Source organism: Mycteria americana, chromosome 2, assembly GCF_035582795.1.
Source record: "Mycteria americana isolate JAX WOST 10 ecotype Jacksonville Zoo and Gardens chromosome 2, USCA_MyAme_1.0, whole genome shotgun sequence".
In the NCBI taxonomy this organism is placed as follows: Eukaryota; Metazoa; Chordata; class Aves; order Ciconiiformes; family Ciconiidae; genus Mycteria; species Mycteria americana.
The window spans coordinates 147,429,997-147,443,628 of record NC_134366.1 but is presented as its reverse complement, the minus strand read 5'-3'; the positions used below and the strand labels follow the sequence as shown (position 1 = coordinate 147,443,628).

The window sequence follows — 13,632 nt, the reverse complement described above, 5'->3', positions numbered from 1 at the left end:
AAACAAAACTGTTTCCGCACTGTATGGCTCCTGTCGTTAGTAACACCAGAGCAACAGTGACCTACGAAGCTGTCGAGCCTCGGTGGGGCTCCTCAGAAAACACCAGTCTAAATCAAGCCCTCGCTGCGTATTCAGGCTGTTTCTTTCTTTCTAGCAAGGGCTCAAAATGCAAGCTCAAACCATCCAAAACTGTCTCTTGAGCCTTCCGACATGTGAGCCAAGCAGTCAAGTGAGTCAAGCTGTGGAGTTGTGGAGATGCCGCGAGCACCACCCAGCAGCCGCAGAGCCGAGGGGCCTTGGTTGTTGCCCCTTGGCTCAAGCCCCAGGCTGCTGGCTGGGAAAGGTTCTTCTCGCTTGTGAAGAGGAGAAAACCGGGGTGTTTGTGAAACAAAGCCTTCATGTAAGGGAGGGAGAGCGGCCAACGCGTCACAGGAGCCCGAGAGTAACCGCCTCGTCAGAGACGCCTCAGCCACGCGCTCCTCTGACAGAAAACGATCAGCCTTGCGGCACGGTGGCTCCAAATCTCGCCGGTTAAGGCTCTGCCGTGAACGAGGGCTTCTGAACAAGGGGCAGGGAAACGGCAGGCGCGGGGCTGCCGGCCCGGGCCGCCGGCGGGCCACCTGCGGGAGGCGTGAGCGGCGGCCCCGGCCCCAGCCCGCCGGCAGCCTGAGGCGAGGGCGAGGCGGGAGGGCCGCGGCGCCCCGCTGGGCACACCCCGGCCGGCGCGGCGGTCCCGGGGCGGGGCAGAGCGGGGGGCGGGCCGCGACGCTGCCGCCGAGCCCCGCAGCGGGGCAGGGCGCTGCTGCCGCCGGAGCTGAGCCTCCTCCCCCTCCGCTGCGAGCGGCGCCTGGGCTGCCACATCGGCACCGCCGCTCCGAGAAGGCGCTTCCCGGAGCGGAGCGGGAGTCCAGCGCGCCGGGAGATGGAGCCCCGCTGCCGCTGCTGCCACCGCCGCTGCCGCCCCCCGGGACTCGCGCTCCGCCAGGGCCGCCGCTGCCGGGACGGAGAGCGCGGCGCCGCCGCCTAACGCCGCAGCCCCGGCGGCGCGGCCGAGGGGGGGGGCAGCGCCGAGGCCGCCGCGGCCCCTCCGACCGCCGGCCCCGCGCGGCGGCGGCGGCGAAGCGCGGCCACCTCCTCCCCGCCCTCCCCGCTGCCGCTTCCCCGCCCCCGTCCGGCCCTCGGCTGGGCTCCGCCGCCGGGAGCCGGGCCATGGCGGGGCGATGAGGGAGCGGCCGCCCCTGCCCGCAGGCTGCGTGGGGAGGCGGGGAGCGACGGGGCTGGGCGGCTCGGCAGCGCTGCAGCCGGGCGGCGGGGCGGGGGGATGTGGGGCGCGGGGGCTGCGGCGCTACAGCTCCTCTCCCGGGCCGTGAAGCAGGCGGCGGCGCAGGGGGCCCGGCAGGACCTGGGCCGCTGGCTGTCCCGAGCCGCCGGGACGGCGGCGGGAGGCGGCGGCGGCGGGGACACCGTCGGCTTCGTCCCGGCGGAGGCGGCGGGGGCCGGCGGGCTGCTGCTGGGGCCCTACGCGGAGCAGGGCGGGCTGCCGCCGGCGGAGCTGCTGCTCTGCCAGCTGCCCGAGGCGGGCGGCGGGCCCGGGCTGGCCGAGGCCCGGGGCTGGCGCTGCTCCTGCTGCCTCCTGGGCACCTGCTGGTGCAAGAGCTGCCTCAGCGTGTGCGTCCTGGCGGCCCTCTGCTTCGCCTCGCTGGCCCTGGTGCGCCAGTACCTGCGGGACCTGCTGCTCTGGGCGGAGAGCCTGGACAGCCTGGCCGGCGTGCTGCTCTTTACCGTGGGCTTCATCGTCGTGTCCTTCCCCTGCGGCTGGGGCTACATCCTGCTCAACGTGGCCGCCGGCTACCTCTACGGCTTCGTGCTGGGCATGGGGCTGATGGTGCTCGGCGTCCTCGTCGGCACCCTTGTTGCCCATGTGGCCTGCAAGCGGCTGTTGGCCCACTGGGTGCGGGCCAGGATCCAGGGCAGCGAGACACTCAGCGCTGTCGTCCGCGTCGTGGAGGGTGGCAGCGGCCTCAAGGTGGTGGCTCTGGCGCGGCTGACGCCGATCCCCTTCGGGCTGCAGAACGCCATCTTCGCGGTGAGTCCCGGCCCGGGCTGTGGGCCACAGCTCAGCGGCTGCGGCCAAGGAAGAAGTTCTGGCTGGAAGGGTGGCTTGCAGCATAGTGGCCGGTATCAACTGGTGGAGGTTGCCTCCTTTCCTGGGAAGAAACCTTGGTTTCTTTCTCTTTTAACAAGAGTAAAAGCAACCCCCTTGCCAGCTCTTGCTAGTGGCTCTTCCATGCTTGCAGAGGGACGGCAGGGAGGTTCTCAAGGTGCCTTGTTCAGTGGCATTGCGTTACAGTTGCTCTCTGGCTTTCGAGGCTATGTTCTGGTGTTAGAAGCACCGAGGAGCTGTGTAGCAATATCTGCGGAGAACTCAACAGTTTTAAAGTACTTGTGTTTTTAAAGTGATCTGAGTGGGAGGAAAAGTATTTTTAAGCAGTCTTGCCAGATCTCCCTCAACTACTTAAATAACCATATTGGAAAGAAAGAAGCGGACAGATTAAAATACTTGCTCAGTTGGGTTGATGTTTGTAGCATACATCTAGCAAATCCATAAAGAGTGTTAAGTCCATGCACACAAGAGAGGTCGTGCATGTTGGGCAGAGCATTAAGATGTAGGCTCAGAGCTGAAAAGGGACTTGGAGCGGTACTGAAAGTTAATTTAAACTTGAGTTTGGAAAAGGGTTGGACTTGCTTTTCTTTCTACTTTTAGATGAAGTTTGGTACATTCTTTGATAATAATTATTTAAAACTTAACGATCTTACTGTTCTCTTTGATCACCTTAAAGGAGAAAGTAAAGCAGAACATAGAGGGTACTGCTTTTGAGTACCATCATGCTGATGACGACAATTTCAGACCCTCAGCTCTTCTTGAGTGCTTTGTCTGAAGGTTCTGTTTTTGGCTGTGTGTTATGCCTCAGTTGTGTCTGCTAACTGGTGAAATCAAAACAAAGCAAACCAGATTGTGAAATACTTTAAATGTTGAACAGTAGCTTGGATGTTCTGTAATGTAAGAGACCCTATAAACAAGTGTTTTGGTCTGCCACTTTCTTATAGCATGCTTTCCGTCCCCCATCAGCAGTCCTGATTCTGTACCCTTCTGAAGCGCTTGCTTAATTTTGACAGAATCATCTGGTTGAAATGAGTAGGTCACTGAATGCCAAATTTGTATGGATTAATTTTTTCTTAAATAACAATTTTTACCCACAAACATCCACATCAAGTATTTAAAATTGCTATATATAGAACAATGTGTGCTGGGGCATTCGTGTCGGGAGCTGCAACGTCTGCCCATAAAAGCTGTAGCAACTTATCATCTCTTTTTAAGCAGATCCTTTAACCATTTCCTTGCTATGAATGAGAAGAACCTCAGCTGTTTTATTTATTTACCTATACTACTGCAGGACTGAGGAAGCTTAGACCCGTGCCGCTGGGAGCAGAGTCCCTCCAGAGCCCAAGGTCCCGGTGTAGCAGATGAAGCTTCTGCTGTAGTGTGACCCTCCTAAAGTGGGGAGAGCTGTTGTGCTTCGGTTGTTCACAGCTTCTGGGTGTCACTTGAAGTAGTCAGCAAATGTTCTAGAGCAGTTTTGGATATGAAGAACTGACCAGAGAATTACCCAGTTTAAATTACTTCCTTCCTGGCATAACTGTTCTGTTGGAAACACGATTCAGCAGAGTATTCAGGCCAGTGCAATATTAAAATGATGCTGTAAATCAGTGTTTTGTATTCTCTAAGTACTGCAAGCTAAATAATTTTCTCTCTAAGTGGAAGGTTTCAGTGTTAAAATAACAGATAGGAAATGAGAACTGGATTCTTGAGTATGCCAAAGAACATGGATGTTGCCTGCTAAAATTAGTTTGGGTTGCATTTATTACTCTGGATTTATTACTTTGCAGCATAGTCAAATAAAGCACGGTGTGTTCAATTTTTAACTGAGAACATTTAACATGAACTACTAGATTAGTGAAAAATAAAAATGTTGCGTGCAAATCTGGGAATTCAAGGCAGTTTCTCACTGTGAGTCACGTTTAAGCTACGCATAGAATACAGAATTCTACCTACACAAACAGAGCTGTTATTTCTTTGAAATCTGACTTATTTGAAAACTTAATGCTCTACTTACATTTAAAATGCAAGGGGATTTGGGGTGTCCTAACCATCTACCCATTCCCCATGCTAGCAACTTCTGCAATGAATTTGAAAAGGATTGCTCTTAATAGTAGAGGAAAGAACAGTGAACTTAAGAAAACCTACGCATTTTTAATTTTCCAGCAGTCTGGTCAATGCGTGTTTTCTATGTGCATATTTATAAGTAAGCTGGAGACGCTGAGAATGCTTAAATGAGACGGAAAGGAGGAAGTGACACATGAGGTCCAGGACAAGGCGTAACCTTGATGTGAGAGGGGTCATCTGCAGGGCTGGGATTAATGGGCTTCTACAAGTACTTGTTCTGTGGTGTGTACCATCTGCTGAGGGTTTTGGGGAGGTTGAATTGCAGGGGAAAGTACAGAGGAAGGAAAAGCTTCCTAGCATTTGATTAGTGATGGGGTCGTATTATCTGAGACAGCACAAGAAGAAAATTAACACGAATTTCTTAGTTTCTCACCAGCCAGACATGAACATCTTGCTTCTTAAGGTCATTCTGCTGCTCTTTGGGAAAGCACTGATAGTGGGAGCACTGCATTTATTTGCCTTTCTGGAAGACCTAGAAACTTCTTAACTGAAAGCATGTTTGTATTTCTCTTTGAGTGAGTTTTGCTTAATTGTCGCTCACTGTGACGCCGGGGTGGCCTGTGCCTCTGGGGTGGCCTGATAACTCTTACTGAAGTGTTTGCCCACGCACAGCCCTCTCCCCTTGGCAACTCTGAGTGTTCTGAAGGCAGCTCTGTAAGGAGGCCTGGTATGCAGGTTATCACCTCCTTCCCACTACTGGGTCTCTGGAGCTAGATTTGTGCAAACTGATTATTGTTGTGCCAGGTGTAGCTTAGATCAGAATTCATATTTCTTCTTTCTCCTCTGAGAGGAGTATTGCATGGAAGAAATAATGTGTCCGGGTGTGCATCTCTGGTTCAAGAAATGCACACAGTGAAATCAGAGTTCAAGAAACAGTACCTGCTTTGCAGGAACATGCAGGATGCTTACTCTGCTTGTTGGAAAGTTGCTAACTATTTTTTGTTTTGTTTTTTAGTCTCTACCTGGGTTTTTTTGGTCTGTTTGTTTGTTGTGGTTTTTTTGTTTTGTTTTGTTTCTGAAAGTAAAGAGCATCAGAATTGTCCTTTGCTCTTGGTTGCTAAGCCTACCTGGGTTACCACTGTAGGTCTAAACCCTGCAAATCAGGAGTTAAAAGGGCAACTGCAAAATTCCCCTCCCACACCCCCTTGACTTTCATCTTAGTGGGGAGCATAAGTCTCAGTCCAGTGTGTCTGTTGGCAGCCTCCCCTTCGTTTGGAAACAGTCTCTCTCATGGTCCAGGAGGTCCAGTTGCTTCAGGACAGGTCCAGATGTGCAGACGTGTTGCTCTGCAACCAAAGTGTCCTTAATATGTATACAGAAATCAAAGAGGTGCCCGGGAGTGTTAAAACAATCTTTGGGAAGTTTCCCAGCTCCATTAGATTTAATGACAGTGTCCTACTTTGAAATACTAATGCTGAGGCAAGATTTGCTGAGACTTTTAATAGCAGTTCCATCATTCCCTTGGCAATATGGAAGTTTCGGTTGTGCATTCTTACTACATGGCCCAGATTACTATAACGTTTAAAATAAACTAAAAAAAAGTAAGTCTTTTCAAAGCATTGGTTAAATATGAAGTTCTGACATAATTGCGTAGTGCCTTTTCATTAGAAATCTAAATTAATCTTGTATAGAGAGGGAAATGTATTATTTGTGTTGCTCATATATTTCAGTCTGTGGGAAGTGTAATTTGCAGTGTGGAGTTATTGGATCTTGTTCCAGTGAATTATTCTTAATCTTTATGTTTCATTGCATTTTCCTCCTCCGTTGCCCTTCCTTCCTCCCAAAAACTTTCCACTGATGGTGCTTAGAGCTCTGAGAATTCAGCACTGTGACTTTCATAGTAACCAAAGTTTATTTTAAGAATAGCATGATGAAATGAGTAACTTTGCTGCTATTCTCTTGTCTTCGACATTGTACAAAACTGTCAAGGTCAATAATTTCCATGTAGGCTCCCAGTGTCAGGGGCTGTTCTTAATTAGAACTTGTTTTATTACTATGTGATCAACTGAATTGTCTGGAACATTCCTTAGACTGCTTGTTTCAAAATCACCCTTTTCATACTAATTTTTAACCCATAGTTTCCTCCTGTTTTAATTTTTCTTGTGTAAATATCTTTTAGCCTCTTGGCTCTTGCATTTAATATTTCCCAATGGCTGCTGATACTAATTTAGCTAGTACTGTGTACTTTGTTCCCATGTAAACTGTCCACATACTGACTGAGAACAGAAGTTTCACAGCAAAGAGAGGAAAATATCTTGAAGTATTATTAGTGTTTTTTCCAGAGAAACTAACAAAAGCCATAGCAGTGTCTACTGTTTTGTTCACTAATTAAAGTGTGATATAAAATATATTTGGGAAAGAATCTTAATGATGCCCATGTATGTCACTGATAGGTAGAGACAGATATCACTGTTAAAGATCACTGATAGATATATGTATCTTAATGAGTATATAACTTCCCTTGCAGAGGCAAATTGTATCTGCCATTCTGTTTAACTAGATTATATTTAATACAGTGACATTTTGAACAATTGCCTCTTTTAGTTGCCATACTTGTAAAAAGCAAAGGAAATAGATTTTTGCTTTAGCCCTTCACATTTGGTAAAGTAATTTCTTCCTGCAAGCAAATTTTCATAAATTGTAGGCCTCCGTTCACCATGAAGAAATAAACATCTTCAATGAACAGTGTAATTGCAGCCTTAGTTAATGACTTTTGCACAGAGGTGTTGCATAATGTAAGATGAAATGAAATAAAACTTAGGAACTTTAAAAAGGCCAGATGAAAACTAGCCACATACTGTTTTATTGTATTATCTTAGATTCATGCACAGTGGAAAGTTTCAGTGAAGGAATGTAGGAAATTCTTTCATTATTTTGCATGGATGGTTGTGGGAGCGGCAGTCTGGTTGTTTGTGCACGTAGATTGTGTTGGAGCTGTGCTCGATTTCTTATGCTGTCTTTTACTCAGATTACAGATTTGTCACTACCCAACTACCTAATGGCTTCTTCGGTTGGGCTGCTTCCTACTCAGCTCCTGAACTCATACTTGGGCACTACCTTGCGCACCATGGAGGATGTGATTGCAGAACAAAGTGTTAGCGGCTATTTTATATTCAGTTTACAGGTAAGTTAAAATGATTGCTTTCACAGACCTTGGTGACAGTATTGTCAGTCTCTTTATGACTGCTTGGGTAACCAATTACTCTTGGAAACAGTCATCTTCTTGTGTTTGAGTTTATTTCGGTATCCCCCTAATTTCTTGCTCATCTACCGTACCAATGGGATTCAAGACAGAATTTTTCTTCTGGAGACAGTAGACAAGTTTCCTTCCTGTAGCTTTGTCTCTTCAAGTCATTGAATCTTTGCTTTGGAAGCTGCATGCCCATAGGAATGTGTGTGAGACAGAGAGAGATTCCGTATTGCCGGTTTGTGTTTCAGGCTGTACAGCCTCGAGTGTAAAAGGGGTGGGCTGCAGGAGGTTTGAGGGAATGCGTGTCTCCGGGGTTAAGAGCTGCTTTCTGTTGGCGTAACAGCTCCCTAGTCTGCGGCAGCTGACCTCTTACAGACTGAAAGCCAAGCAAGTATGGCATGTGGTATTGAAAAGTAGCAGGTTTTAAAAAGTGTTTAGTTTTTAACTCTGGTATTTTCAGTAGATTGTGTAAAACTGAGCTGACGTTTCTTTTTCACAGGCTTATTGACTGCTAGATACCCAGAGACATGGGTTTCCAGTGTACTGTTTTCTTTTGATTTTGTTTTCTTCTGTTAGAAAAGTTTAATTCTCTCATACCTACCATGACACAAAGCAGAACTTACTCAGTGTTCTTATTTCTCTTTCTGCCACAGTTTTGTCAAGTTTTCTTCTCTTGCCCTCTGTGGTAATGTCCTGCTGAATTTTAGACTTGTCAAACTGCCCCTACACAAAAGCCCATGTGCCACCAGCTGTGAAGTAGTGCGCTCAGGGTGCATAGACCCAGCACCTGTGCAGCGTTCACTGTTAGCACTGAACACTCATGATTTTGCATAGGTATAAAGGACAAAAAGTGCTTTAGAAATAACCATTTTGTTAATGCCTAAATCAGAATTTCCTAATTTTGCAAGTGAGTAAATTCATGAGAAGTATATAGTACCTTTACATGAGCTTAGCCGATGAAATAATTTGTCAACAAATCTTGGGGGTAAGCCTTAAGTCTGAGACCATTATGAGCATAGAGGTCATGAGTATTTCAGAACCAGATTATATGTTAAAACCTCCTCTGACAGCATCAGTACTTCAGGCTGTGTTTGAACAGCAGTTAACCATGGTTTGCAGACTTTCAGTTGGTACTGCAGTCATTTATCTTCCTCAGTTTTTACAATCATAAAGCTGATGTTTAACAATGCGAAGATATAAAACTGAGTCTAGGACCATTTTAAACCTCCCCCCTCCCCCCCGAAACTTTTGTATTCTTAAATGGAACATATAATTTATAGGCTTCATAGAACATCTTTATGAGTATTAAAAATACCTTTGTAAATGTGGGGTGAATAGCCTTGATAGATCGAAGAGAAAATAAATGGTTACTTGATCAGCTTTCATTTTAGTTGTGAAATGTTATTTCCAGGGCAGTAGTTTTTAGTGGTCTTTTCCTTTTTTTTTTTTTTTTTTTTTTTAAATTACATTAACGTTCCTTTGTAGATTATACAGGTTGTAACATAACTCACTCAGGTAAGTGCTAGCTGGAGAGGCTGAATGTTTGAATAGGAGTGCTCACCTCCTTGAGAGCAATCCTTGGGAGCTGACTGAATAAATGAAGGGGAGCCTGTTAGTGGAGGAATTACTTATGTTCTCCCACTTTCTTTCAGGCATCTCCCTGGTGCTTTGCCTGACTGGGCTTTGATGGGTCTTTGATTTAGTAAATAGCTCGAAAAATCCTTCCTGTTTCATGGTTGTCTGTGTGTATATATTTTTTTAAATTATTCATCTAGGGAACTAGGCTACTGGTAGTAATATTTCCAGTAAAAATAAACCAGTAAAATTTAAATATTTGGGTAAGCTTTTAGAGTAGGATTTTTCATATATATTCAGAACTTGGTGTCCATAGTCTCTTTTTGACTCTTGCATTGGCAAGCTTTTGAAGTATATAATTTGAATTAGTGAGGAACATTTTTTTCACCACAAGGATAGTTGAGCAGCGGAGCAGGCTGCCCAGAGAGGTGGTGAAATCTCTATCCTTGGAATTTTTCAAGACCTGACTGGACAAAAGTCCTGAGCAGCCTGGTCTGATCTTGCAGCCAGCCCTGCTCTGAGCAGCAGGTTGGGCTAGAGACTTCCAGGATGCCTTCCAGCTGCAGTTATCCTGTGACCATACTTGTCAATCATCTTACTTGGTGATATTCTAGCATCTTTTATGCCATGCTGACAGATGTTTTAAGTGATAGTCCTTAATGTTAAAGAAAACATAGCCCTACCGATTAATAATAAAGTTCAGATTTTGGACTCAAAACTTTAGGTTCTGTTGTAAACAATATAATCTTTTTGGTTTTTTTTGAAAGGAAGTTGCAGATTCCAGCTAGTTTCATAAAACATTCTTAAAAAAAGCAGAGGAATTTACTTCTTTCAAAGGGACTGTCACTATGAGACAGCTTGATTTTTATTTGAAGATTTTATTTTTTTTTAAGGAGGATCTCAGCTGAAAACTTAACTGGTGTTTTATTGAAACCAAAGGCCACCTCTGGGGAGTGCAGTGCATGCCAATGTCATTGAATGAATAATTTCTAAGCAAAAATTGTCCAGGTTTATTCCTGATAACTATTGTAGTGAAAGTTTAAAAATTCTTAGCAATAAAATTCAGAGCAAAAACCTGAACTAAAACCATAGTTCCCTTATCTTGGACAATATTTCCTCCTTAAAACAAACAAACAAAAAAACCCCCACACCTCCAACATCCTGTCCCCTCCCCAAGCCATCCTCCAGAAACCAAGTTCTTCCTATACAGACTACTGCAAGTCACTCAGAAACTCTGATTCTGTCCTGTTTAGTCCTGATACCTGAGAAGCACAATGACACTGCTGTTCTCTGCTATCTTCCACACCAGAGGGGCAAGGACAAGAAGTTTTCTTTCCTTCATTCTGCATCATCCTCTGTCTCTGCTGTTTTGCAAGTTGCAGATGCCCAGTACAATTTCAACCTATTATTCATGTGGTACATGGAAAACAGCCCTTTTGACTTACAGAAATACACCATGTCATTTCTTTGTGGAAACATTTTTGCCAAGAGAGAAAGTGAAGGGATTGCTTTCTAACAAGTATGTGGATGGAAGGAAAGAAAATACCTTTTCACTTCATATCAATATTTAAGTTCGATGTAGTGTCTATGTTCTGATATGCTAGTTACGTTGTTAGCATATGTAGGTTTAGAGCCACTCGTAGGTTAAGTTCATCTCCCTTCTAATGTCTTGCCTGTGAAGCATTGAGTCAACAGATGCCTCCATGAATCTGTGCGTCGATGACTTTTTGTTTTGTTCAGAACAGTTGCTTTGTATTCATGCTTACAGTTTATACAGCCTACAACACCCTTTTGTTTTATTTGCAGATTGTCATAAGCATAGGACTCATGTTTTATGTCGTTCACCGAGCTCAAGTGGAACTGAATGCAGCTATTGTAGCGTGTGAAATGGAAATGAAGACATCGCTTGTTAAAGACAGTCAACCGAGCATCAGTGGTTCAACCACATACTGCAACAAAAGGACAGTAGCATTCTCTGGAGGAGGTGCCAATATTGTGTGATTTCAAGTATTAATAAAGTAAGGTTTTGTGAACCTAAGCTATTGCCTAGAAATATCTATGGACAATTCCAGTAGTTTTAAAAAAAAATTACAAGTGGTTACAGGTTGTACTGTGGCACAAACCAATCGACCAGCTCTTCAGTTGCACACGGGGTGACTTCTAGCAAGAAAAGAAAGATGGTGAAGTAACTTAAGATGTAAATGCAAATTTGGCTGCACCTTTGGTCATTTATTATGCCTACCATGGCCTGTAGTCTGCACTTTAGGTTTTTTTCCTTTGCTCCTATAAACTGAGAAATGCTTCTATAAACTGAGAAAAGTAGCACAGAGGTAAATATTTTTCTGCTTAGCATTATTTATAAGGCTGAATAATTATATGCAGTAGAATTTTATTACTGATAAAGATGAATGAGAAAGTATGCAATTCAATGTATGTTATTCTTGAATGTGCTTTTGCTTTGGAATTGCTTCCAGGACGTGGAGTGTATTATTTAGCTAATGATGGGACCATTTGGCTTTTCCTTCATTTTTGATTTAAAAAAAAAAAAAGAGAGAACCCTATATAAAGTTTTGGTTGAATGTATTTTTGTAAGTCATTAAAAATGTTGCAGAGCCATGCATATGTATTCACACAAGCTTAAATCCTACATTGTGGGACTGAAGTGCTCTTAAATAACATTTTAAGTTACACTGTGTAATATGCAAAGTAAAAGGGAAAATACAGAAGTTATAATAGATTGCAGTGACTATTCGAGGGAGACTTCATGACTTAACTGTTGCATTGGTTTTACCACCTTGGTGATTGTAACAAAGGGCTGTTCCACATTAGTCCTATTTATAATATTTTTAATTTTAACAATTTTAACAGATGGAGTTTTTCAACTCGCATGACTGCATGTAATAAGGCTTCCAGAGCAGGGAGCTAAATATCTCCTTTAAACAAAATGATTGGATACTGGCAGTACTAATTTTACATGAAGGTGGCCTTTATTTTGTAAGTGAATCCCCCCTCCCTTTAAAAAGCTTTAAAAATTCACTTTGGTTGGCATGTTTTTTTCTAAAAGTTTCACATTTTTTTAAAAGACGCAATCTATTATGAATTTCATCAGCATGAAGAAATGAAAACTAGAGGTTCTCCTTGGAAAAATGAACAATCCAGTAATGGAGGAGGACAGTAATGTCTCTGAGACTCAGGAATTCTGACTCCATTTTTGCAAGACAACACTGTATTGGATAATGCTCCTTTTACATGTGCTGTGGACTGTTTTTCACTGCATTTGAATAGACTGGATAACCCGACAGTAACTTGTGTGTGTGTGTAAAAGGAAAACAACAATAATGCCTGAACATGATGTCTTGTATGCGTGAGTTTCATGTAGATATATGTGCCAATGTTCAACTGCTCAAACACATGCAAGTCATCTGGTACAAAAATAATGTAATGTATTGCTTATTTTGTAGTTATTTTGTGTAAGTTTTTAAGGATGCTTTTAGTCGTCAAGATTTTGTTATTTTCTAACAGTATGGCTGTTTTTATAAGGCTGTTTGTTGGGTTCAAGCATTTTTGTCTTGTTGAGAATTGCAGGTCTTCATGACGTTGGGAAGCAGAGATTTGATAGCCTCTAACAGTCTTACTGTGAGGATGTACGAGACTCGCATAACGTGACATCTACGCATTCCTTGGTAGTGGAAGTTCAATTTTGTTCTTTAAATATGTATCCTTTGCAGACCGCTTTTCTTGGGTCTTGTGACCTAAGGAACTGAACTAGTTAAATGAAACAACAAAGTTCAGATTGTCTCCTTTTTATCGTTTTGGGGTTTGGTATTTTTTGTTGGTTGGTTGGTTTTTGTAAAGGCAATCTGTATATACCTGGAAGTGTTCATTTACACATCTCTGCCTCTGACAGCTCCTGTGTGAAAACAAGAGAGCCAGATAACTTTTTGATGGCGTTATTTGTCATCATAGTATAATTGAGCCCTTTCTTAACTAAAGGTTTTTGTTTGTTTGTTTGTTTTTTGAAAAGAACAGTCCTTCAATAAATGAACTGATCTGAACTTTGCTCCATCTTGCCAAATCAACAGTCGTGTTTTGAAGAGGGTATCTCTTTCTTTGCATTTTTTAACTAACTTAAGGTTGTGTTGATTATTCGAGAACATTTCCCAAATATGTATTTTGAAGTGCTTTTATTTCCATGACATTTTGTAACCAGAGTAACTTCACTATGTGAACACTTTTGTAGTATGGAGTTAGTTCTTAAGACTTTTGCATTTTGCTTGATACTTGTAATATTTGTGTACAAGTTAATGGGAAATGTGCATTAAAAGGAACTTTTCTGTACCATGCCAATCATAATTTTATACAATAAATTCACTCAAATTTCTTTAAAGGAATATGTATTAAATGTTTAGGTTGCTATGAAGTAGTTGGAAAGAAGGTGCAGTGGAGTGTTGTCTTTACGTATGCATGCAAAGATAGTTGTCTACATTAAATGAGTAACAAGTTAGGATTTAAGGATGAATTCCATGGGTGGGGAGTTACTGACAGGGGAAAGACACTTGATTTTTATTTCTTTAAAAATTAA

The 13,632-nt window shown here is 43.7% G+C and overlaps 1 protein-coding gene across 1 annotated transcript; it reads left to right on the top strand.

Annotated features, from left to right (window-relative positions):
* The first annotated feature begins 1,028 nt into the window (after positions 1–1,028).
* TMEM64 (transmembrane protein 64) lies at positions 1,029–13,388 on the top strand. The gene is made up of 3 exons (XM_075494915.1): positions 1,029–2,086; positions 7,254–7,409; positions 10,857–13,388. The coding sequence occupies exons 1-3, from the start codon at positions 1,322–1,324 to the stop codon at positions 11,049–11,051; spliced, it is 1,116 nt and encodes a 371-aa protein (XP_075351030.1). The 5' UTR covers positions 1,029–1,321; the 3' UTR covers positions 11,052–13,388.
* The last annotated feature ends 244 nt before the right edge of the window (positions 13,389–13,632 follow it).